This window comes from Phaseolus vulgaris, chromosome 2 (assembly GCF_000499845.2).
Source record: "Phaseolus vulgaris cultivar G19833 chromosome 2, P. vulgaris v2.0, whole genome shotgun sequence".
Taxonomy (NCBI): Eukaryota; Viridiplantae; Streptophyta; class Magnoliopsida; order Fabales; family Fabaceae; genus Phaseolus; species Phaseolus vulgaris.
In genome coordinates this window covers 45,872,587-45,897,376 of record NC_023758.2, presented here as the reverse complement: position 1 = coordinate 45,897,376, position 24,790 = coordinate 45,872,587, and the positions used below count along the sequence as shown (strand labels likewise).

The window sequence follows — 24,790 nt, the reverse complement described above, 5'->3', positions numbered from 1 at the left end:
GAGATTAAGTTTTGGAGAGAAACTTCTCTCTATAAGATGAATTTTCTGGATATTTAGAACTTCACATGCTTGATCGATATACACACGTATATATATTCTTTCTTTCTTTTTTTGTATCGAGGCAATATCATAAAAGAAGCAATCCATTGAAATGAAAGAATAAATAAAAGTAACCATTAAGAGTGTCACAAATACAATAGAAAGGAAGTAACCATGTCATACATAATTTACATCCATAAAGGATTGACACAAAAAGATTCAGATGATGAATTTCCAAATTAAGCAGACAGCAGATACATAAACAACAATTAAATGAAGCAAGGACGTGGAAGAATGAAGAGCCTAAGCTCTTGCCTTGAAAGGAATGGCTCGGATAACTATCTGGTGATACAAAGCAGCAAGAGCAGCTCCAATGAAAGGTCCAACCCAGAAAATCCACTGCAAAACACAAAAACAAGAAATTAGTTCCTTATTTTCTAGGCTAATGGGAACAGACCAAAATTTGAAGCCTAGAAAAATCATGGAAATAAGAAACATACTTGGTCATCCCATGCATGGTCCCTGTTGTAGATAATGGCAGCTCCAAGACTCCTAGCAGGGTTAATGCCAGTTCCTGTGATGGGAATGGTGGCCAAGTGGACCAAGAACACAGCAAATCCAATGGGAAGTGGAGCCAAAATCTGCAAGTGTATCATACCATAAATAACCACATTAATTGCAAATTTGGAACATACCCTTTTATAAACCAAGTTAATTGAATGCATGCAATGTAAAAGCACATACAGGAACGTGAGAGTCTCTAGCGTTTCTCTTGGCATCAGTGGCTGAGAAAACGGTGTAGACAAGAACAAAAGTGCCAACAATTTCTGCTCCAAGTCCATCACCCTTGGTGTAGCCAGAGTTCACAAAATTTGCTCCACCTTTGAACAACTCATACCTACCATTACCCTCAAAGCCCTTCACCACACCAGCCCCACAGATGGCCCCAAGACACTGCATGATAATGTAGAACACTGCCCTTGTGAGGGACAACTTCCTTGCCAAAAACAGACCAAAGGTCACAGCTGGGTTGATGTGTCCCCCTGCAACAACAAACGCAGATCTGGCTCACTTCCATATCTTACAACACAACATTTGCAAACAAAAACACATTGTCTAACAATATTGTCAAAATAATGTCAAAACATGCTCATATCATGAACTAAATTTTGGAATTGAACTAGATCCAAAACTTTGAGAAGATGGGAAACCAGCATATGAAAAGCAAAAAAAAAAAAGGTATAATACCTGAAATTCCAGCAGTGCAGTAGACAAGGGCAAAGATCATGCCACCAAAGGACCAAGCAATGCCTTGAATGCCAACAGAGGAGCACTTGGAAGAGGACCTGTTGACACCCATGACAGTTAAAATGGTTATGTAGAGGAACAAGAAGGTGGCCACAAACTCAGCAATCCCAGCCCTGTAGAAGGACCATGATTTGAGCTCACCAGGCTCAAACAAAGGAGCTGGTGGTGGCTCCTTGTAGTCCTTGTCACCTTGTGCTGCTGTACCCAATGGCTGCCTCTCTGTGAACTTGTTTGCTCCAACCTTAACATCTTCCTCTTTATTCTCCATTCTCACTCTGCAACAAAACCTCTCACACCCTTTCCTTTCTTTGCTTAATCTCCCTCTCTTGGAAATTTAATAAGCTAGCTAGGGTTGGACTACTCCTTTATATAGTAAAGAGGAAACTCAAAACTACAACACAAGTCCACTGTTTGGTGTCCAGGGTAATAATCATCATGCTATATTATATTATTATAAAGTAAATACAAGGTTTAAGTGTGGCTGTTTTTTTGGTTTTAGCAAAGGCTGTTATGTTTTGGTTTTGATTATAGTACTTCTAGGATTAAAAAAAGGTCCTAATAACATGGTTATGTGTAGAATTATTAAAAGGGAAAATAATTTTTATGAAAAGTGTAGAAGGATGTGAGCAGGTGCAAACTTGTCTTCTTCTTTATCCGCCGCACACTTCACCCTCTCATCATCTCTAATATTTTTGTCTTTTTAATGTTTCAAAAAACATAATCATACGATGCATGTCACTAAACAAGATTGTTAGTTGGAGAGTTGAAAAAGATAACAGTAGCCGTTAGGGTGTTCAACTTTTTTCTGAGTAGCTAACGGTAGGGAGATGAGAGCCACAGGATTGAGAAAGAAATCGAATGGATAAGAAGAAATGGGCGTTTGGTGACCGTTGGGAAAGTGACAGGCACATGGAAACTTAGATAAGTCTTATGTGGTCCTTATCAAACTGTAGTTTCCAGTTACTGTTACTGTTGCACAAAAGATGTTTCACTCCTATTAAAGTGATTCCTCTGCCCGTGATTCTTCCATTAATCAAAAGCTACTTCTGTGAATAACAATCTACCTGTCATAAAATAAAATGGCCTTCCATTAATTTAATAGAACTCAATCATAATTCAACACACCCCACTTCATTATCTAACCAACAATAATAAAATAAGTTCTTATTTAAAAAATTGGATTGAGAAAATTCTTGTAAGATCAATTTGACTGAAATAAATTTAGAAATTTTTTGTTCTTATAATAGTTTATACATGTATAGTTTTTTTTTTTTTATATGATATCAAATGATGGTTGTTATTTGAGGTGTCAGCTGATGTGGAAGCATACGAATAATGTAATCTTTAATAGGGGCGTGACTGACGTTTTAGAAGTTTTTGCCTTGGTTCAATTAAAGACTTGATCGTGGGTCACTGTCAAGTCTCATGCTACGCTTTTCTCCTTTTCTAACTGATGTCTTGACGCTCTAGTCTATATGAGGATCATTTGTTGATATTTTTTCTAGGAATTTGTTCTTTTAGGTTGGATCTCAAAATCAAATTAAATAAGTTGAGTTGAATTTTTTTTATACAGGTTGAACTCTCCTGAAATAATTCATATTTATTGATTTTTTATTGCCTATAATTTTTTTTTTGAAATATTAGCAATGAAGAGATGTGGATAAAACAATGTTGTGTGACGTTAAAGTTTTTATTTATAAATTTAAAGCAATTGTATTTAACTTTTATTTGCAATGACTTAGTTGGTATCGATCGCATCACTTCTAAACCAAAAGAGAGTATTCGCATTTCTAGAAGGGTTTCATTATAATTGAAATCTTTCATCAATCAGCACGAGAGCTGATTTAATATGTACCTTCTTCATTAACTGTGATTAGAAATAAAATAAAGTTAGCCATGACAACTGTTCCAAAAGATTAACGATTTAGCCTTTTTCTTTCTATTAATTACAAAACCTCAAATACAAAGGTTGAAGCCAGCCTATTATATTAGATAACTTGAATTGGAAACCCTAAGTAGAAGTTATGGTGAGGAAAGCTAATGCCCTATTATCAAAGAGAGGCATAACTTGCTTCATAATCCACACACATGTGTATGTAATTTTTTTCCAGATATTGAATTGTTTTAGGGATTCTTGTCTTTGATCTTACATTTTGTATTATTTGGAGGAAATTGTAGAATAATAAATAATGAAAATCTGATAAAAATATTTTACATTATATAAACTATCTTATAAACTAATTTTATTAGATTAAATTGGAGTTAAAATTGATTTATTTAATAAGTGTTATTTGAAATATGGAAGGAATGGGATTGTGGTGGACCTAATGTTAAGTGTGTTGATTATGATAAGATGATGTATAGAAAAAGCAGTGTGGCCCTGCCATGAAGCTTTATATGTTTATTCTGCTCAACAGCTCATACTTTACAGATACCTTGTTGGACCTGTGTGTCACACATGCCTATTAACTCTACATTTTTAAACATTTTTACAATATCATGTTCCATAACAGACTATTATTCCAATTTTTAGTTTTTTTGCTTCATCTTTAAAAAGTCATATTGAAAACTTTATGGACACCTAAATCCTTCTGGGTACCTCTCTGTCCATTTGTAAACAATTTCTTTAACCTCAATTCCACTTACTTACATGTATTTATATTTATAATCACATATAAAGATTCTCACATTTAATAGATAAATCATTTTTTATTTTATTTCTCATAATAATTTTAATTTATGATATACAATTTATAATGAATAATATTAATTAAAAAGCAAAAAAAAAAAGAAAACAGATCAAAATTAACAGAGGAAAAAGATATTCTTGTAGCTTACAAAAGTAACTGTTCATAATTTTAAATATAATTAAATTATAGGTGTTTTGAATATTTTATTGTATATAAGTAATTTTTTATTATAACACAACTTTACTGCAATATAAATTAATAATATATTTAGTTGTTTTGTTTTTATATAATAAATAAAATCATGTATAATAAAAACAATACATATTTATTTATAAAAAATTATAACAACATAATAAAATAACCAGACACACAACGCGATCGCAAATAATAAAACGTGTTATAATTTTTACAGTAAAAACACATGTTCTCGCCTATATTATTGCGTATTTTTATAATAATAAAAAACAGTTAATATAATTAAAATTATTCTCTACCTCTCTCACAAAATAGTAATATAATCTCTTTTTACACAATGACAGTGTAACTTTTTCTAATTACTTTTCAAAAGTCTATGCATAAAAGAACCCAATTTTAAGCAATTTAACTATTTTATTCTTTTAGTTTACTTTATTTAAAAAATAAAATTAGTATACATACCAGAAATTAGTAACAGGATGAGAAGACCTTAATACCCATCCAACATAACAATTTGGAGAGTTTTGGTAGGTTTGTGGAAGTGGGGACAAATTTCATACAACTATTTCTCAATGATTCCAAAACATTATTTACAACCAAATTAAGTCATTAGTACATTCTTCATTTATCCTTTTTTTCTGCTTTGCTTTTTTTTTTTTTCCATTTCATTATGATGTTGGAATCTTATACATGATGTGATGTGCACATGCATGGTCTTTCTCATCTACTCCACCAAATGCCACAATTAGTAATGTTCATCCATTCAATCATTTAAGTAAGAAAAATACTTGATATATACTCAATGTTCCACCTCATTCTTTGTATTCTTTCCACTTCTAAACTTCAAATATGGTGGGTATTGCAATTTTGCAGATGATATCATTATCTTTTTCTTGAAAAGAAAGGTTCTTTCAAATTATTTCCCTTAATTTAAAATTAAAACTAGTAATTGAAAGTGGTCATGCCCATCCATCAAGTTTAGTGCCATACACATAATTAGATTTAGAAGAGCTATCAAAAATTCAAAATTAAAAGACAGGAAGAATAAATTACTCATCTTGGCAAGTGAAGTTTCAAAATGATTTCTTTTTCAATTACAGAATAGCTGATTTTCACTTTCTGAAGAGCAGAGTTTCATGAAAGATATAAACAATCATTGCAATAAAAAACATCATTCGTATTTACGAGATGCATTCATATAATGAACAAACAGAATTGTTTGAGGAATTTGCTTATGTTTTATTCTGGTAATTTAAAATATTCAGATTTGAATTGTTTAATCTTTATTCAAAAGTCTTGATTCACTTATAAAATCATTTATAAAAGACTAAGTATGCTTTGGGCTTAGGTATAAATAATAAGAACTGTGAATTGTGAATAGCATTCCATTGCATTTCCCTTGACCGATGAAACGGAATAATGATTCAATGGATGTTTCTCCTATGTTCATGCATGCATAGCGTGTTTGATTATCAATATTTTTCTTACATCATCTTGGTTCTAAACACGATTCTTCATTTCTAAATTTGTTTCCAAACATACAAGTACTGCAATTGGTGTTTAAGCGTTCGTCCTGATGGTAGTAGAATCGAGATACAAATAGTGTATCAAATAGTGTATCAGAGAGCTGATATTATGAATCGTAAGTTGTTTCGTATAGTGAATAGTAAGATTTATAAACAATAATTTTTTTAATATATACTTAAATATATAAGATATGTATACATACAAGATACAATAAATTATATATATATATATATATACCACACAATTTTACTAAAACAATCTCTAAAAAAATAATGTGGTGCATACATGTTATTAAACAAATTATGTCTATCTTTTTTTATTTACTCATTTTTTTAAATTCCACATTGATTCACACAATACATAATCGTTTCGTTTCGCGATTCTTCGTGTCGCACGATACAGCTAAAATTCAGGGACAAAATAGATTCTACACACGAATCGTATTGTAAAAGAGTGAAACTGTATCATTTCGTACGACACGTATCGTAAATAGTAAGATACTAACTCCTATGGTCCTGATATGGTTACAAAACGAATTTACAAAATACTATTGAGAATGCTTGGCAATAATTATTTAAAAAATACTTATATTGTAAAAATTCTCTCAGAAAACTGAAAAACTTTTAACTGGTTTATTATTTAGGTTTCCTTTACATTGCGCCTAGGACATTTAAATTTCTTAGATGTAAGCTATATTATAAAGTCTATAAATGCATTCAGTAAGATTCTGAAACCCTAATTTGATGGGGGGAAAACTGATGCATATATTGTTTTACCCGTTTGGTATATTGTAATCAGAAAATCAAAAACCCCAAAAACCTCTTCATAATATAATATGAATATTCACAATATATATTGTAATCAGAAAATCAAAAACCCAAAAAACCTCTTCATAAATAATATGAAAATCAAAACAAACAAACAAACAAGATACGAAGAAATTAGTACGATGTATAGCAAACAATCAAGATAGGGAGAAAAATGGCCGTGAATTATCCATACTCGAAGAACAGAGACTGAACAGTTGTACAAAGCTAAGAAAGAGGAAGCTAACTAATGCATTACTCTTCATAATTTTGTTAGAAGACGTGGAATTACAGTGGAGAAGGGAAAAAGAGATTATGACTACATTTGTATAAACAAAATTAAACGCGGTTTGGATAAACTAACTGTACTGAGCCCACCGTGCAATTTTTGGCTGGAATCTGAAGGCTATTTATTTTGGGGCTTGCGCTTTCCAGCTTTTGCCCTTTTCTGCTAACTTGCTAGAATTGCAGTCAGACGACAACCCATTATCAATGGCTTTCTGGTAACCTGAGACAGTAACAAGAGACAATAAACATGTGATTTTTTAGTTTAGAGAGAACAGACGGCATTTCCTATTCTTCTATGTTTTTTACTGCTGTTGTTTATTTTGTTTAAGGTGTGGTTGTCTTAGACATTTGACAATCACAAGCTTGGTCAGGTAACAAATGGGCATAGAAGAGGAAAACATTCGACATTACCTCCATGGAAATTCACTTGTATCTATTCCAGCTTGGTGAAGCTCATCAACATACTGCAATGCCTCTCGGCACTCTTCTCGATCATCAAAGAACTCCTTCTTATCACCTTCTATTTGATATGCTTCATGGCCTTTGCCAGTAACCACCTGCACCATGCATATAAAAGTATAAAATTGTTGCACGCATCACGAACCATATTAACAATTCTTTGTTTAGATTAACCTTTTGGCGGATTATTTAAATTTATTTAAGATATGATATTCTTAAAGAATTAATTCAAAAAGATGTCAAAACAAGAGTATAAAGATTACTAAACTCCACTAATCAGGCTTTCAGTATTTTATTTTTTCAAACAGTCAATCTAAATCTTACATTGAATACGATGTCAATAGTAGACTGACAGCTAAGACAAAGTTTTCTCAATTCCAAAAAAAACAAATCATTGAGAAAAGTTAGTTTTGTTTGACCCCTTATACTAGGATGGGATTGCATCAATCGCAAGTAAGAAAATAAAAGGGGAAGATTAGTTAAGGCTTCACTCAAAGCAAGGCTACCAAAATGTCAAACTAGAATTCTCACATTTGTGCCGGAACTGAGTCATGGCTTCATTGAATCACTAATGGGATATTCGGTATAGAGAGGAAACTATGGTAGATGGGCATAAAAAGGATAAATGGAAAATAGATGAGAAATAAAATTGAAGTTAAAGGCCTTTGGTTGAAGAGAAATAGAGAAAAGATGAGAGATAGAGACGAGTGAAAATAGGAGAAAAATAGTAAAGCCCCATTATTTTAAAAATTATTTCCAAATTACATCCTCCCCTCCAAACACTTCAACTCATTTCCATCTTCCTTTCTCCCCCTAATTATCTCCCCTAGCAAACACACCACGAGTGCCATAATGAAGCTGGATGTCGAAGGATAATTCATCCACATGCAAAATAAGGACTGTTATTGTGGATCATGGCATATAGTTATTCTATGTTTCTTCAACGTGTTTAAATTTAAGTCTCTCCCTAATTTTTCTCTCTTAATCAACATATTATATTTGAATATAGTTGTTCTTCCTTGTTGGTCTTCTTTTTAGCCTCTTAAGAAAAATCTGCTTCATAGAAATATCACTTTGATATAAATCTTAATATTCTTCAAATTTTTCAAAGAAACAACTAAATCGTTTTTGCAGAATAAGTGACTTTAGAGACATCACAACTAAGCTCAATTCTACATCAGAGGGTGAAACATAGGAGTTCCATTAACTTACAACCACATCGCCCTCCTCTCCCATTGCAACCGCAGCTCGCACAGCTACTCTCCTAATGTCATGGAGAAAAAGTCTATGACCATTTGGAAGAGGTGGATAATAGTCATTTTCTCCATATTTGAGGTAGTCATGCATTGACCATCCTACCCCAGATAACATATCATCCAATATATCCACTGGACATAAAGACAAAAGGCATGTCAAAATTAGTTAAAGCATGTACAAATATTCCTACATTGCCTACATTCAATGTTCAAAATACATACATGGGTCTTCATTTTTGGGATTGTCAGATGTCAGCATGGTCACTTCACTTTTATCTGTTGCTATCTTGGTCATCGCAGGTCTCTTACCCCTGTCGCCCTCACCACAGCATCCAATGACTTCAAAATGAACAAGAAGTTGTGAGATGCATGATAAAGAGAGCATATTTCAATCAAATAATCCAAGTCTTCGAACTCCAGGGCATCTGAAGAAGTATGTAGTTTTAACGTTCCAAAAGAAAAATGCGTTGGTGCAGTTTCTTCGTGTCCAAAACAAAACTATAAAGGAAACCTTCAACAGCAATAAGCGAAACAGTAACACAACACAAACATACCAGTTATGATCCTGCGAGGTCCTAGCTCTCTTACAGAATCAAGCAATCTAGACAACGCATCAGGAGTACTGGCATGGTCCACTATCACCCCAAACGCCTGTTCCTCATCAATCAACTGACACCTCCCAGGAACCGCATCAACCTCTTCAATCCCTCTAACAATGTCCTCTAAGGGCGCCCCAACAGCAATCCCAACCGCTACAGCCGCAAGAATGTTGTAAATATTATGCTTCCCAAGCAAACCTGAAGAAATCTCCAGTATCCCTGTGGGAGTATTAACCAACACCTGTGTCTCAAACAAAGAAAGTTCAAACTTCAAGGGATGAACATCTGCATCCTTATTCTCCATCGCAAACGTCACAACAGGAACCTCCTGGCTCCCCTGCGACATAAAAAAGGGCGCATTCGGATCATCAATGTTAACAACCTTCCTATGCCTCTCAGGATCCACCATTCTCGAGAACAACTTAGCCTGCGCATCTCTGTCGCCGTCCTTCTCCCGACTCAAATTAGTGAAAACAGCGATATCAAAATCAACCTCATCATACTTCCCCTTCCCCAGCCCATGAGGACCAGCCTCCATGACCACCGCCTCAGTCCCATTGTGAATCATCTTCGCCATCAAATTCTGAACCAAAACAGCATCCAACGCCGCGCTACCCAACTCCAACTTATTATCCCCGTGGACAAAAGAGGCAACCGAGTTCAACATCCCAGTGCGCATTCCCATGGATTCATACAAACTTTTAATCAAACAAGTGGTGGTCGTTTTGCCATAAGTCCCAGTTATCCCAATCACAGCCATTTTAGTTGAAGGATGTTTATAAAACGACGCAGCCAAAGCAGGAAGAACAGCATTAGTATCTTCCACAATAACCAAAGCCTTACACCCCAAAGTATCCTCAATATCAACCTCTTTACTAGCCACAACCGCAACAGCACCTCTCTTATCAGCCTCGGAAAGAAACAAATGTCCATCGGTTTTTCGCCCAACACAACACACAAACAAATCACCGGAATTAACAATCCGCGAATCGTGCTGAATTCCGGTGATTTCGACTTCCAAATCACCGGAAACCGACACCGGCACGACCTTACTCTCGTCCAAAAGCTCAGCCAAACTCATCTTAAACTTTCCGTCTACAATCCTAACCTTACTTTTCCCGTAACTGTCAAAATCCAATTCAAACGGAGATTCACTCAAACCTCCATTACCATTACCGTTACCGGTGAGTCCCTGGAGCCGTTCAATTTCCTCCAAATCGCCGAGCTCCTCCGACTGAAGTTCATCCACGGCTGCGGCGGCAAGCTGGTCTTGTTTGGGGGGATTCGGCTCAAGAAGGCCTTGGGAGACGAACTCCTTTCGCTTGAGCGCGATGGCTTTGTCGATATCGCCGAATAGGTCGTCGCCAGAGGTGTCGAAGTCGACGTTATCGGGGGCATCTTCGACGTCGGCGATGGCGGCGAGGTACGTGGCCTGGTTGTTCTTGTAGTCTTCCTCTTCGATTTCACGCGCGCGTTCCGCTTGGTGATGGATTTGTTGGAAGGTGGAGAAGCCATGGGAGGAGTCCTCGGCAGCCTCCGGTGGGTCGTCGTCGGCTGGGGTTGGGTAGAACCTTCCATCACGGCCAATGGCCCGAACCAAGGGACATAAAATTGAAGAGCGAAAGAAGGGTGTGAAGTTACAAGGTGTGCGAAAGTGTTGGAACTTTACTACAGTGGATGTTGTGGTTGCAGTTACAGTTGCAGTTGCAGGTGTAGGAGTTGGAGGAAGCAAGCGTGGAACACGGAGAAATGATAACGCCATCAAAGGGAGTGGCACTCGCGACTACACTCAAGGGGTTTCTTTGGGTTTTAGAATTTTTTTTTGTCTACATTGGGCCTAAATGAAGTTTTCTTTCTTCTTTTCTGGACTCTTCCAATGTGATCTCATTTTTGTTATAAAAAGAAAATTACTTTCTGCACCGTATGAATAGTGACCTACACCTAATGTTTATGTGAAATGACAAAAAAGCCTTGAAATAAGAAGGGGTATGGATCATAATACATTTGGGAATATTTTTCAAGAGAACGTTTTCAAATTTCTTTTCTCAAAACTTCTTTTTTAAAATGTATCCGAAACTACTTTTTCATAAAATTTGATTTTTCAATTCAATTCTAAAATTTTATTTCTCAAACACAAAATTTATTCCTAATTTATTTTTTCAAAATTTATTTTTATTTTATTTTAGATTTTCAATTTAAATAATAATTTTGAAAATTAAAAAGTGAATCTAGTTCAAGTAACAATTAGACTTTGTTTGGATTGGATAGTGGAAAGTTGAGGGTGTGGAAGAGTGAATGTGTAAGAAGAAAGTGTGAAAAAAATTAGTGTGTTTGAATTAAGGTATATTAGAGTGAATGTCCGATGCTGATAAAAAAAAAAAAGTGAATATCCGAAGAAAGTTTATTGAGATACGTAAATAATGTGATGGTTATAAGAGTATTTTATTATTTTTCATTTTATTAATTTAAATTAATTTTGTTACTTAAATTATTTTATTTAGATAACTTTAATATTATTTATGATTCTTTAAATTATATTATGTTATATATATACACAAAATTATTAATAATAATAATTTTCATTATTGATATTATTGTATGAAGGACACCATGATCTTTTCATCTCATTCCACTCTCCTTTCTCTTCAATTACGAGAGAATCCTAAATACCCTCAACTTTCCACTCACTCTTACCCTCAACCTCCCCCTCCCATAGAAGTAAATAAGGGTGACACCCATTCACGCTCACCCTCAACCTTCATCACCCCCTAAAGCAAACACACACTTAGGGTTATGTGGGTTATTTTCACTAAAATAGTGTTTTTTTTGGAAATTACGATTTTGGATAAAATAATTTTTTTTACAAAAATGAATAAGTTGTTTCCTCTAAATACGATTTAGTGAAATTCCTTCCAAAATAACTCGTCCTAAAATCGTATCCACGAAATACAATTTTCACTTTGAAATCGTATCTATAAAATATTATTTATTTATTTTTGTAAAATAAATTACTCATAATTTAAAAAAATTACACTATTAGGTGTAAAAACGGTTTGAGATCCATATTTACTAGAAATTAAAATATTTCATTGAGTGCAAACCTCGCCTCATAAGCCAATTTTATGGGATTGAGTTAGACTTAAAGTTCACTTTGTAATAAAAACCATTCCAAACCGGTTTATATGAGATGTGTCATGAAAGTGAAAAAAAAAGATATCAAAGATGTTATCCATAGTGAAAAAATGATTAAAAATTAGAATGAAGATAACATGAGTGTGCATAATAAGTGAATGCGGGACCAAATGCAGGAGCATGAAGGGTTGACACCGGTAGCAAAACAAGGAGCAAGGGCCAGGCTGTTCCCTCCCAACACATCAATGAAAGCAACACCTCTACTCCAGCAAAAGGGAAGATTCCTTCAAACGACACCGCTTTTTCTACTCAGATATCTCCATTCAACAACACATCATACTTTGATTCCTACCATTACCATTTTTCCATTACATGGATTTAGCATGCTCATTCAATCACATTCCTTCAACCTTCAACATACTGTCAAAACTTCATTCTCTAAGACAATGAAAGACATGCAAAGAAGGGTGCATTTGTATTTGTAATTGCACGGAAGTGGTGGACATGTTCAGAAAGGTTTCAGACAACCAAACAAAAGCAAGCCAAGTTGCCTTCACCCAAAAGCTTTCCTCAACCACTAATTATTTTACAATTTACTAGTCACTGTCATAATATTTGGTGTCCCAATCACAATCCTTTTCACTATTTACACACACACACACTCCCTTTCCCTGTGTTTTTGCATTTCGCACTTCCACATTCCACTCTAGATCTGCATCATCATGCTCTTGTTTAACCTCTAGGAGGACGTATACTTGGGTATTACAACCTGGTATGAATCTCTCACCTTTGATTGATACATCCTTACAATTACAATTTCCATTGTTAAACTTAACTAGGCAAAAAAAAGACTTATTTAGTGATTGCATTCAGGGTTGTGTTGGGCCTCACTCAGAAATCAGTCACATTAGGTATGCAGAAATTAACTTTGATCTTCACGTGTTTGTGTTTTGCAAACAGACAATTTATATGTATTTCTCTTTTGATCGGCGATTGGGTGAATATGCAAATTCTCAATTGATTATAGATCAATATATATAGGTATACTTGTTTAGTTTTAGAAAGTATGATCATTCGACAGTAAAAATGAACTCTTCCTAGTTTAAATCTTTTTGTGGGGTTTGAAACTGATTATCAATTAATACTTCGAATTCTGGTGTTTCTAATTTCTTTTGGGTGGCATTCTGAAGCTGAACATAGTTCACTACCTCTCACTTACAAGGATTAACCTTTCCTTGTTTCTGTGCTTGTACAGGCTTGGTGTTTTTCCCATTAAACTTCACTAAAAGATCACAGATATTATCTTTCATCTCTGTCATGGCGAAAAGATCTCCTCCTCTGGTTAGCCAAACGTACGAAACAGGTTGTACGTGGCGAATGTTTAGAATCTTTAATTTTCGTGAAGGTCGTTCCGACAGAAGATTGGTTTCCAGTAGGAGGCATTTGAATGTTCATGCAAATGGTAAGATATTTCTTTGTTTGGTATTGAATGGAGTAAAAGAAAATACGCTACGATCTTAAAATCAAGATTTTTGGGCCAACCTGTGCCTTCATTTCCCATTTTTTACTTAAACCTTACATATAAAAAATCAATTGTAAGTTTTCTGCATCTTTTCTCCAAGCTGCAGAAAATGGAAAATCCAGAAGTAGCTCAGGTGTGGCTAGCACAGTTGATGAGAAGTACCTTCAAATTGGTGTAAGTTCTTATCAAACACACTTCCTTTATTAGATTGATGTTATAAGAGGAGCCCTTGCATTTAAGAAGATTCTACTTAAAAAAAATTATCTTCCCATGCATGATATTTTTACCCTTTTAACATGGGCGTATATTTTACTTCTTCTCTCATCTGTTTGCGTGTCCTTTAAGTCACTTCTGATACTGTCATTACTTATCAAGAGTACTTGTTATTTCAATTTAAACGTCAAGGAAGTTTGTTAACCATATCTCTTGTACAGAGAGGAAAGCATCTTCCTTGCATTAGATCTTATTTTGTTTTGACATTTTACTCTTTTCTTTATTACCCGATTTTTTTAATCTCGAATTCATTAGTGTAGGGGTAGGGTGTAGGACTTTATGACGTGAAGAAATCTTTTAATTTTCCTTAATAATGTAGCACTTTAAATCTTGAAGGCCTTGGTAATTTTTGTACTGTGATGATGGCCAGCAGACTTGAATCTTATTATACATTTCAAAATCATCACCTTCAGCCTTGGTCTAAAAAATTAGTGTCTTGTTTTGATGATCTGGTGACTAGTTTCATGAAGAAAAAAAAATCATACCTTATGAACCTAGAAGTTTTGTTTAAGGCTTTGAAATTGCCACTTATAGATAGCCAGATTCGACAAAAGTGGTGCCATGCACTCCTCTCATAATGGAGAGCGCAATGCACTGACAGAGAATTGTAATTACAGGTAAGTTCCAGAGGAAGAGATTGTAGTTGTAGAAGTATCAACAGCATGGTGAATGATCAGGTAGCAGATTGGGAAAATGAAGTGACAAAGATGATTGCTGATCAGAGGTTTGTCAATACACATAATCAAGGCAAAGATGGAGCAGGCTGTCAGCCTAATCAATTCTTGGATGCTTTACAGATTTTATATTCAAACAAGGAACTTTTCATTGAACTTCTGCAAGATCCAAACTCTTTGTTAGTAAAACAGATTCAGGACTTACAGAGTTCTCAAGGGAAAAAACCATGTCAGCAGGCAAGGCAGAAAAGAATGAATAGATTAAATAAGCCTCAAAATAGTAATGCTACACAATGTGTAAAACCTTTTAATTCCTTTGATAGATCTGACTTGATGGAAAGTTGTAAGCCTCAGTCCTCAAAGAGAATAGTAGTTTTGAAGCCTGGCACTGTTAATGTGGAAAATTTTGTAGAAACAAGCTTTGTCAGCCCTCCACATTCGCCTAGTAGCCTCAGTTCTAATTCACAAAACACTATGCTTTCTTATTTTCCCTTCAGTTGTATAAAGAGAAAATTGAAGCATGTCATGAGCGTAAGGAGACAAGAACAGCAGTGGAAGACAACTGATGGAATGCCAAGTAAACTTTCCTCCAGTTCAAAGGGCCTGGGAGATGGTAAAAAAGTAAAAGAATTGGAAATTTCTGAAAGAAACTCACCAATCAATGCCCTTAGTAATACTGAAAAAAGGTTGGACTCATATCATGATTTGAAGAAGAAGAGAGAGAACATTATCATGTTCAAGGATTCTGAGTTATGTATGGGGCAGGAAGCTGCTTCTTTTGGTGAAAGTTGCAGTAAGAACACTTCAGTTGGACCTCGTGAAGAAAATATATTGAAAATGCACGTTGAAAGTAGGAAGAGTCGGTCTCAGATGTTAAATTATGGAATTGAGGAATGTAAACAGTGCATAAACACTCCAGAAAGATCAATATTGTCCTTGCCAAGCTTGAATAGGTACTGCGACCACAGATCCATGACTGAAAGGATGAGAGATTATAGCAACTATCAGATGGTCCCGAAAGTCAAGGATCCATCAGTGGCAACTGCTAATATGCATAATAAGCTGCAAACTTTTGGAGAAGAGACTAGTCTTAAAAATAGTGTTCCTAGCCACAATCTGCATGCACTTTATGATATTCCTAGAGGTATGAGCTACATAATAAATATTCACCTTTTCAATCCATCATTTCTTTGGCACGGTCTAGGAACTTATAAAATCTTGTTACAATATGCATACATGAGAGAATTTTTTTGAAGCAGATGGCAGATACATGGACAGTCCTACTCAGAACATCGGCATGAATAATATAATCGGAGGAAGTGGATCTTTGCTGGTAAATAGTTTTTGACATTTACTCTCAGTGTGAAGTGACGTAGAAATCTAACTTTTACTATAACTTCTTTGAACAAACTTTCTCACAAACACTTTCATAAGAATAAACATAAGATTATTTAAACACATATGTTATAGGAATTCTTTCGTATAACCTTTTTAGAGTTTAATTTTTAACCTATACATCAACTTAATTTAACTCAAGGCCTCTAAGTGCTTTTATAAAACAATTGTCCAACCATACTTAAATATGGATTTGTCTACTTTTTACATGGGAAAGTGAAGTGTTATAATTGTTAATTGTTAAATCAATGTAGTATATTTTTACAACTTTGTAGTTATAATGTAATCTCAAAAGTTGATTTTCTAATTAACAACTATATGTACATGTATTTTGATAGGAATAATCAATGTCGCTTCTCCCTTTAAAGTACATCCCCTGTCATAGATTAGTCAAATCCATCCAAATAATTCCTGTCTGTTCTTTATCCTTAATATGAATGATGAAATTTGAAGTTTATTAGGATTTGCGTCCAGAGATCCAGACTTTGCCTTTTTCACCAGATGTTTCATCAAGTCAATCCTGTCAGAGAACAGACAATACTCTAAACATGGGAAACAAAGTTGAACATTTTATTAAGGAAGATGTTACCAACCTTCCAATCACAACCATTCAACCAGGTATGGTTTTAAACCTGGACATACTTGAATTTGTTTTTCCTGTCTCTATTTCAAACCAAGTTGACAGTTTAGGACTTCCACAGATGAGTCACCAGAAAAGGTAGTGCATGAAAAAATTGAAGAGAACCATTTTGAAGACCTTTTAAGCCTCTCTTTGGATCCGATGAACGATTTATCCTCCTCCAAGGACATCACAGACTATGTAAGGGAAATTCTGCATGGTTTCAACCTGAAATGGGATGAACTTACTCTGAAGAGATCATGTGACCAATTGCTGGATCCATACACCTTTTTTGAATTGAAGGAAAAACCAAGCCAACTATCTGGTGGGACAATCTTGCATGACTGTGTCATCGAAACTTTCATGCAGGTATACCAGAACAGTGGTTTCCCACTTCATGTTCCAAACATCCAAGCTTATGTTGTGAAGAAACTTGTGGCTAAAGACATTACAGAACTTGTTAACTTGCACTTTCACCCTCATCCATCACCTTTAACCTTAGAACAGCTTGTTGAAAAGGACTTGGCAAGACGTGGTTCATGGCTAAACATCCAAGTTGATGCAGAAGATATTGCAGTAGAGGTGGAGAAAGATGTGCTTACAAACCTGGTATTGGAAATTGCATCTGAAATGGATTACCAGAAACATGACACATTGCAGTAAACCTATCTGTACTTAATAGTGGGATGATAATTAATAAAAAATTACACTTGCATCAGTGCAATATATTTTTCATGCATCTAATTTTAACACACACTTTTGCATGCGGTTCAATTTTTTAAGTACAACAATCTATTATCATATAATATGTGCACCAAATCTAATATCATATAATATATTATTATAAATACTAGTGAAAACATCTTTATGTAAAGCAATAAAAAGTATTATAAAAAACAAAAACAATAAATACGAAATTATAAGAATAAAATGTGAAAGCTAAAAAATAGTTATTGAAATTAATATATCTCTATGGATTTATCCTTTAATCACATGTGCAGTTATTTAAGATTTACATATGTATAGCTATTAGGCGAAAAATAGGCAAAAGTTAGGCGAAAATGGATAAAAAGCATATGAAAAATAGAGCCTTTTTTATTATTAAGAATTCAACTTAAAAGTTTACCGTCGGAAAAAAAAAACTGCATTATGTAAAAAAACATTTTATTTGTATCTAATTATAATTGTAATTTATAATAAATATATTCTTTAATATATTATATTTATAAAAATAGTTTATACAATAATATTTTGGTGCGGAAAAAGTAGAATGAAATATTGAAGAAGGAAAAAAAAATAAAAGACAAATATAATTTTCCATGATATTTGGACAGTGAAGAAAATAATACAAAAAAAAAAAAAGAGTCCCTTGTTAAAAAGTTAATTCACACAAATTGAGTACGAAAGTTGACAAGAAAAAAATATTTATATAAAATGACATATTTCTAGCGAGGTTGTTTTATTTTTTACCTTATTATTAGAAACCGAAAGAAAGAAAAATAGCAAAATTTAACTTTCTTAATGTTGGAAATTGCTTCAAGCACCAAATGTTTTTGAACTTGCACTTAATATCTGATTTAAAATAATAAAAATATCCTTTCTAGTTTTTAAATAAGGGAAAGACAAACATAAAATGGGTATTGTATTATACACCCCATACTTTTCAAGTGCACCTTATTCAAAAATACCTTTTGAAACATACATTTTGAAATACATAATAAAAATTATATTGCATAGTTTGCATTTTGAAATATAAATTATATATTTCAGACTGTAAATTTCACATTATATATTCTATAATACATATTTTTTTTTATTTTACAATTTGAAATGTAAAATTTGTATTTTGAAATGTATAATCTAAAATAAAAAATATTATTTTTAATATTTTTAAATATATAATTGAGAGGTCGGCCAATTGAACAATTCAACCTCTCAATTATAAAAAAGAACTCACTTATAATTTATTCAGAGTGATAAATTTGAAATTTTAATTTTTATGGATGTGCATCTTGAAAAATATGGGGTTGCAGAATGTAATACCCACATAAAATATATATTAAAACGTTGAGACCATTCAAAATAAAATTGGTGGAAGGATAGAAAACAACAAGTGGGCATTGTATTTGTTTTCCTTCATTTAATATTCAACTAATAAAATTATAAATAATATTTCAGTGTTCTTCTAATATCTGAAACAAAGAAAACTCAAATGATTCTCAAAGTTTTTAAAGATTTCATTTAAATTCCCATTTTTTCACTTCAATCCCTAATACACAGATTTTATTGATAATAATAATATATATTCAAAAATCAAATAAAAAATTAATTTGAAAAACCTGATAAAACTCACTAAATTATCGACAAATTATTAGTTCAAGTGGTGGTATCATATCGTTGATAAAATCAACAAATACTCCATACTAATTATATAACTAAAAAATAATAAAATTCAATACTTACTTAATTTTATAAAGACTAATTTGAAGGTGAAATAAAAATTAAACTAACCATTTATTCAACAAAATATTTATCAACTCTTAAAGATTAGCAATCTTTTTAATTTATTTTCTATAAAAACAACTTTAAAAACCAATACATTTTCGATAAAATTGTCCTACAAAAATTAATATTTTATATAAACCTCTATTTGAAACTCTTTCAAGTTTATAAAAAGGCTCATCTTCTCTAGCTTTCTTCTCGTTATCCTATATTTAAAATTTATGTTGCTAAATTATAAAAGATTGTCAATTTTGTTAGCACGACAATCATCAAGAAAAGTCTATCCCCAGAAACTTATCACAGCGAAGACATCCTGAAAAGGCTAATATAAGAATCACATATGAGTCTCAGCTTTATCATAGCTATTCCAATCCCATGTTCAAAAACTACATTAATAAAATTGATTCATGGGGACAAAAAATCATTACAATGTAATAGTTTGGGTTATGGTCCTCTAAACTCCTATTCCAATCACAATCACAAGAATCATATTAATTCCACTAGAAATTCCCGCTCTCATAACTTCCCTGCAAGCTAAGAAAATAGCCAGAGCATTGGCGCATATACAACTTCATAGTGCCTCACCACTTTTGTAAAGTAAAAACCATAAATGCTAACTATTCCCATTCAATTGTTGATGGTGGCTTTGAGGTAATGTCTTGCACAACACGGTTCACGCCACGGACACCATTACAGATCTTTCGAGATACATCGTCAAGGAACTTGTGCTCAAAGTAGTACCTGAAATTAGTTTCATGACACAAGACCGTAAATATCCTGAAACTTCTGTATTTTTAGCAACAAAATTAATGTCCTTAGAATTGAATTAAAATCGTGATATCACTTATGAAATGATAAGGTGACACCACTTTCTCTGAAATCTTTCAAAATTTTCTTGTTTACATAGGTGCGAGTCACCTTAAACTGTATCCCCTGAATCAAATAACATACCACCGCAACAATATCGAAAAGCAGACTATCATGTCATATAATGGAAACCATATCACATGTTTACTAGAAGTATGTTCAACCAACTATTAGTAATTTAGTACACCATTAAAAGAAAATAAAAAATAAGGTTATGGAGCACAGCATAACCAAATGTGTTTTATGGGGTATATTCAGCAAATGGAGCACATTCAGCAGTAATAAGAAAAATAAAAAATAGTTATGCAGCAGCATAGTCAAACAGTACATTTTTTCAAATCTTACCAGTCTGCAGTCATTCCATCTTGACTTGTAACAGCTCTGAGAGCAACAACATGGGAGTGTGTTCTTTGATCACCTTGAACACCAACTGATCGAACAGGCAAGAAAACTGCAAAAGCTTGCCATATTGAATCATAGAGCCCAGCGTCCTTGATTGACTGGATGAAGATCTCATCAACCTGGAAAAACAATTTTCAAACGTAAACACCAAAGGGTAATCATTAATCAACATTTAAAGCATAAACAAGCACAAAAAAAATCATTTACCTGTCGTAGAACATCTAAAGCATTTCCTTCAGTCACGTCACCCAAAACTCTCACTGCAAGACCGGGCCCGGGGAATGGATGACGTTTAAGAAATGCTTCAGGAACATCCAAGAACTTCCCTAATTGACGAACCTACATCCACAAGCACAAAAAAAATAATTATAACATAACCCAATAATCCAGGCACATTCAAACAAGCCAGTAGATCAAAAGTAAAACCTCATCCTTGAATAGAAGCTTAAGCGGTTCAATAAGCTTCAATTTCATGTCCTTTGGAAGACCTCCAACATTATGATGACTTTTAATGGTATGGGAATGGGTTCTCCCAGACCCAGGTGGAGGGCAAGATTCAATCACATCCGGATACAACGTCCCTTGAACCAAGTAAGCCGGCTTCTTCCCCATCTTTGATTCAAGCTCCTGAGCAAATGCGTCAAAAATACAAATAAACTCCTTCCCAATAATCTTCCTCTTAGTTTCCGGATCCGTCACACCTTTCAACTTTGTAAGAAACTGATCCACGGCATCAACACACACAACTGGCAAATGAAGATCCTTCTCAAAGGTCTCCATCACACGCTCCCTTTCCTTATACCTAAGAAGCCCATTATCCACAAACACGCAATGAAGCCTACTCCCAATAGCCTTATGCACAAGAGTAGCAGCAACAGTGGAATCCACACCACCAGACAAAGCACATATGACATGCTCATCAGGCCCTACAGTATCGTTAATCACCTTTATCTCCTCCTCCATCACATCCTCCATGTTCCACCCTGCTTTCACGCCACAAACATCAAACAGAAAATGACGCAAGGTTTCCATTCCTTCCTCCGTATGCGTCACCTACACAAGAAAACATAAGAGCACATAAGATTAAATTAGCTCAACTACGTCATATATTCATCAAAATATCTCAACTTTTTCCTGCAAATTTTTGACGTAGTTTATATGTTTTTAGATGCCACAAATATATTTCATACAAGACTACGATATGATGCTCAAATTACGACAAATTCTCTATCCAAATGGTTTAAAACCAAAATCGAGGGGCAAAAAACATATCCTATCCGATTGAGAGTAAGTTTTCAAAAAACTACCTCAGGATGATACTGGAGGCCGTAAAGCTTGGCGGAGGGATTTTCGATGGCGGCAACGGCGCCCTGGTCGCTGCGGGCGACGACGTGGAAGCCGTCGGGGAGCATGACGGCCTCGTCGCCATGGCTCATCCAAACGACCTGCCGTTTACCAACTTTCCCGGAGGGGAAGAGCGCGGAAGGTTTTTCGACGCAGATTTCCATGCGACCATACTCCTGCTTGTGTCCGACGCAGACTTCGCCGTCGAGGCGCTGGACGAGGAGCTGGAGACCGTAGCAGATGCCCAGGACAGCGACGCCATGGGAGCGGGCCCAGGGGAGGAAGCCGTCGGGGAAGGAGGGGGAGTCGGGGGTGTGGACGGAGTGGGGACCGCCGGAGAGAATGACGACGGAGGGGTTAAGGTCGGTGATGGTGGCGAGGGAGGAGGTGCCGGAGATGCAGAGAGAAAAGACGGAGAGACTACGGATGCGGCGGGTGATAAGGTGCGTGTATTGGGAACCGTAATCGAGGATGAGAACGAGGTCGGATTTCACGTTTTTAGGATCCATTTTTTGGGATTCTGACGGTGGCTGCTCCAAACTCAACTCAAGTGAATTTCAGAATCCTAGTTAGGGTTTATGGTGTTGACAGTGGTGACAATGGTGACAGCTCAGGGTTTATGTCACGTTATTTATTAGCAATTACTGTCACTAATTTGCACTTAGGGTTTTAGCTTTGGCGGGAACCACTCCATTGCCACTTCACCAACATCTTTGCTGCTAACTACAGTAAATAAAAATTTTAAATTGTCCAAATTTCTAAATAAATATAAATTTTAAATTAATTAACATTTTATTTCAATAAAAATATAAAATGAAGAAAAAAAAATTATTCGAAATCTAAAATAAATACAAACCCTAAATTATTTAATATCTTAGTTAAATAAAATCTAAAATAAAATAAAAAATTGAATTATTTAAAATCTTAAATAAATAAAATGAATAAATTAATTAATATCCTAATTAACTAAAAATATGAAATAGAAAAAAAATATATTTAAAATTCTAAATGATTCAAATTTCTAAATAAATATAAATCCTAAATTATTTAATATCATACTTAAATAAAATTATGAAATTAATAAAATTTTAATTATTTAATGAAATTATTCAATGTCCTGAAAATTATTTAATGTCATATTAAAATCTTAAATAAATAAATAAAAACCTTAAATTATTCAAAATCTTAATAAATACAAATCATAAATTATTTAATGTTCTTCTTAAATGAAAATCTAAAATAAATAAATAAATTAAATTATTCAAAATCATAAATAAATATAAATCTTAAATTATTTTATGCTATACTTAAATAAAAATCTAAAATAAGTAAAATTTATAAGTTTTTCAAAATCCTAAAAAGAGACTATTCATAAATTACTTAATATCATACTTAAATAAAAAAATTAAAATAAATAAAATTCTTAAAATATTTAAATTTGGAAATAAATACAAAATCTAAATTATTTAATATCTTACTTAAATAAAAATATAAAATAAATAAATAAATTAAATTATTCAAACTTTTAAACAAATACAAAATCCTGAATTATTTAATGTTCTACTTAATAAAAATATAAAATATATATATTTCTAAATTATTCAAAATCCTAAATATATGCAAATATTAAATTATTTAATATTGTAATTAAATAAAAATTTGAAATAAATAAATTTTTTAAATTATTCAAAATCTTAAATAACCACAAATTCAATATTATTTAATGTCCTACTTAAATATAAATTTTAAATAAATAAAATTTTTAGATTATTCAAAATTTTAAATAAATACATAAAATTATTCAATGTAACAACACGATGTAATTTTTTTTAACTAAAAATATAAAATAAATAAAATTTCTAATTTATTTAAAATCCTAAATAAATACTAAGTGTAATGACTATTTTGATCTCGAAAAACATAATTTCGTCCCCATTTTTTTTTAAGAAAATTAAATTTGGTATGAGTTTTTTAAAATAATTCAATTTGGTTACAACACATATTCAAACGTTAATGTGACTCTAACAAAATGGATATTGCATTGAACTTAGAAAAAATAGGACGAAATTGCATTTTTCTAAAATACATTGGGACAAAATTAAGGTTGTGTTTAAATTGAGGATTGAGAATGTGAGGATTTGAGGGAGTGAATGTGTGAGACTTGAGAATAAAGTGTGAAAGAAGTGAATGTGTTTGGATTTAGGTATGTTATAGTAGATTTTTTATAAAAGTTGATTGAAGTGTAACATGTAAGATTACAAATTTACCATTGTCTTTAAAAAAATAGAATAATCAAATATTAGGTATTTATATATAAATTTGGATGAATTAAAATTATTTGCAGTATAATTCGATATAGTTGAATAAATAATTTTGGGAAACAATACGAGATACTTGACCAAAAATAATTTACAAAATATATGTAAAAATTGTAAATTTTTTTATATAATATAAATAATTTTAAATATTCATAAATTTAAATTTTTTAATAAGAATATTATTTTGTATTAAGTGTAAATAGTATGATTATATTTATAATAATAATTATTAGTTTATAATTTGTTTATTATAAATAACTATATATTTTTGTATTAAAAGTTTATTTTATTATTAATTATTATTATTTCATTTATTAAAATATTTTAGTTACTTAAATTTGTTTAATAACTAATATTTGTAATGAAGTATATTTTTTATTAATGAAAAACGTCAAAAGAACGTGAAATCCTAAAATAAAAAGGCCAAATTTAGAAAAAAAACTTTAATGGTGAGCTGATTTTCCTTTTTGTTCTCTTCATTTTAAGGAGAGAATAGATTTACTGTTTATACTTATATTCTCTCATTCTTTTCTCCACAAAACCATGGATCCAAATAAGGTATATATGCTCACATC

The 24,790-nt window shown here is 33.0% G+C and overlaps 4 protein-coding genes across 4 annotated transcripts; 1 reads left to right on the top strand and 3 right to left on the bottom strand.

Moving 5' to 3' along the window:
* Window positions 1-146: 146 nt before the first annotated feature.
* Window positions 147-2,091, bottom strand: LOC137812647 (probable aquaporin PIP1-2). Its single transcript, XM_068614776.1, has 4 exons — window positions 1,288-2,091; window positions 784-1,082; window positions 540-680; window positions 147-438 (listed from the first exon to the last, which is right to left on the bottom strand). The coding sequence occupies exons 1-4, from the start codon at window positions 1,613-1,615 to the stop codon at window positions 343-345; spliced, it is 864 nt and encodes a 287-aa protein (XP_068470877.1). The 5' UTR covers window positions 1,616-2,091; the 3' UTR covers window positions 147-342.
* A 4,638-nt stretch (window positions 2,092-6,729) lies between these two features.
* Window positions 6,730-11,034, bottom strand: LOC137812646 (UDP-N-acetylmuramoyl-L-alanyl-D-glutamate--2,6-diaminopimelate ligase MurE homolog, chloroplastic). The gene is made up of 5 exons (XM_068614775.1): window positions 9,123-11,034; window positions 8,791-8,907; window positions 8,525-8,700; window positions 7,265-7,410; window positions 6,730-7,073 (listed from the first exon to the last, which is right to left on the bottom strand). The coding sequence occupies exons 1-5, from the start codon at window positions 10,927-10,929 to the stop codon at window positions 7,055-7,057; spliced, it is 2,265 nt and encodes a 754-aa protein (XP_068470876.1). The 5' UTR covers window positions 10,930-11,034; the 3' UTR covers window positions 6,730-7,054.
* A 1,903-nt stretch (window positions 11,035-12,937) lies between these two features.
* On the top strand, window positions 12,938-17,521 carry LOC137812644 (uncharacterized). The gene is made up of 7 exons (XM_068614774.1): window positions 12,938-13,071; window positions 13,555-13,761; window positions 13,922-13,995; window positions 14,712-15,912; window positions 16,028-16,101; window positions 16,625-16,781; window positions 16,865-17,521. Exons 2-7 carry the CDS (start codon window positions 13,617-13,619, stop codon window positions 17,443-17,445), a joined length of 2,232 nt encoding a protein of 743 aa, XP_068470875.1. The 5' UTR covers window positions 12,938-13,071; window positions 13,555-13,616; the 3' UTR covers window positions 17,446-17,521.
* Window positions 17,522-19,612: 2,091 nt separating this feature from the next.
* LOC137812643 (uncharacterized) lies at window positions 19,613-22,528 on the bottom strand. Its single transcript, XM_068614773.1, has 5 exons — window positions 21,861-22,528; window positions 20,980-21,606; window positions 20,761-20,892; window positions 20,497-20,672; window positions 19,613-20,025 (listed from the first exon to the last, which is right to left on the bottom strand). The coding sequence occupies exons 1-5, from the start codon at window positions 22,404-22,406 to the stop codon at window positions 19,902-19,904; spliced, it is 1,605 nt and encodes a 534-aa protein (XP_068470874.1). The 5' UTR covers window positions 22,407-22,528; the 3' UTR covers window positions 19,613-19,901.
* Window positions 22,529-24,790: the final 2,262 nt, after the last annotated feature.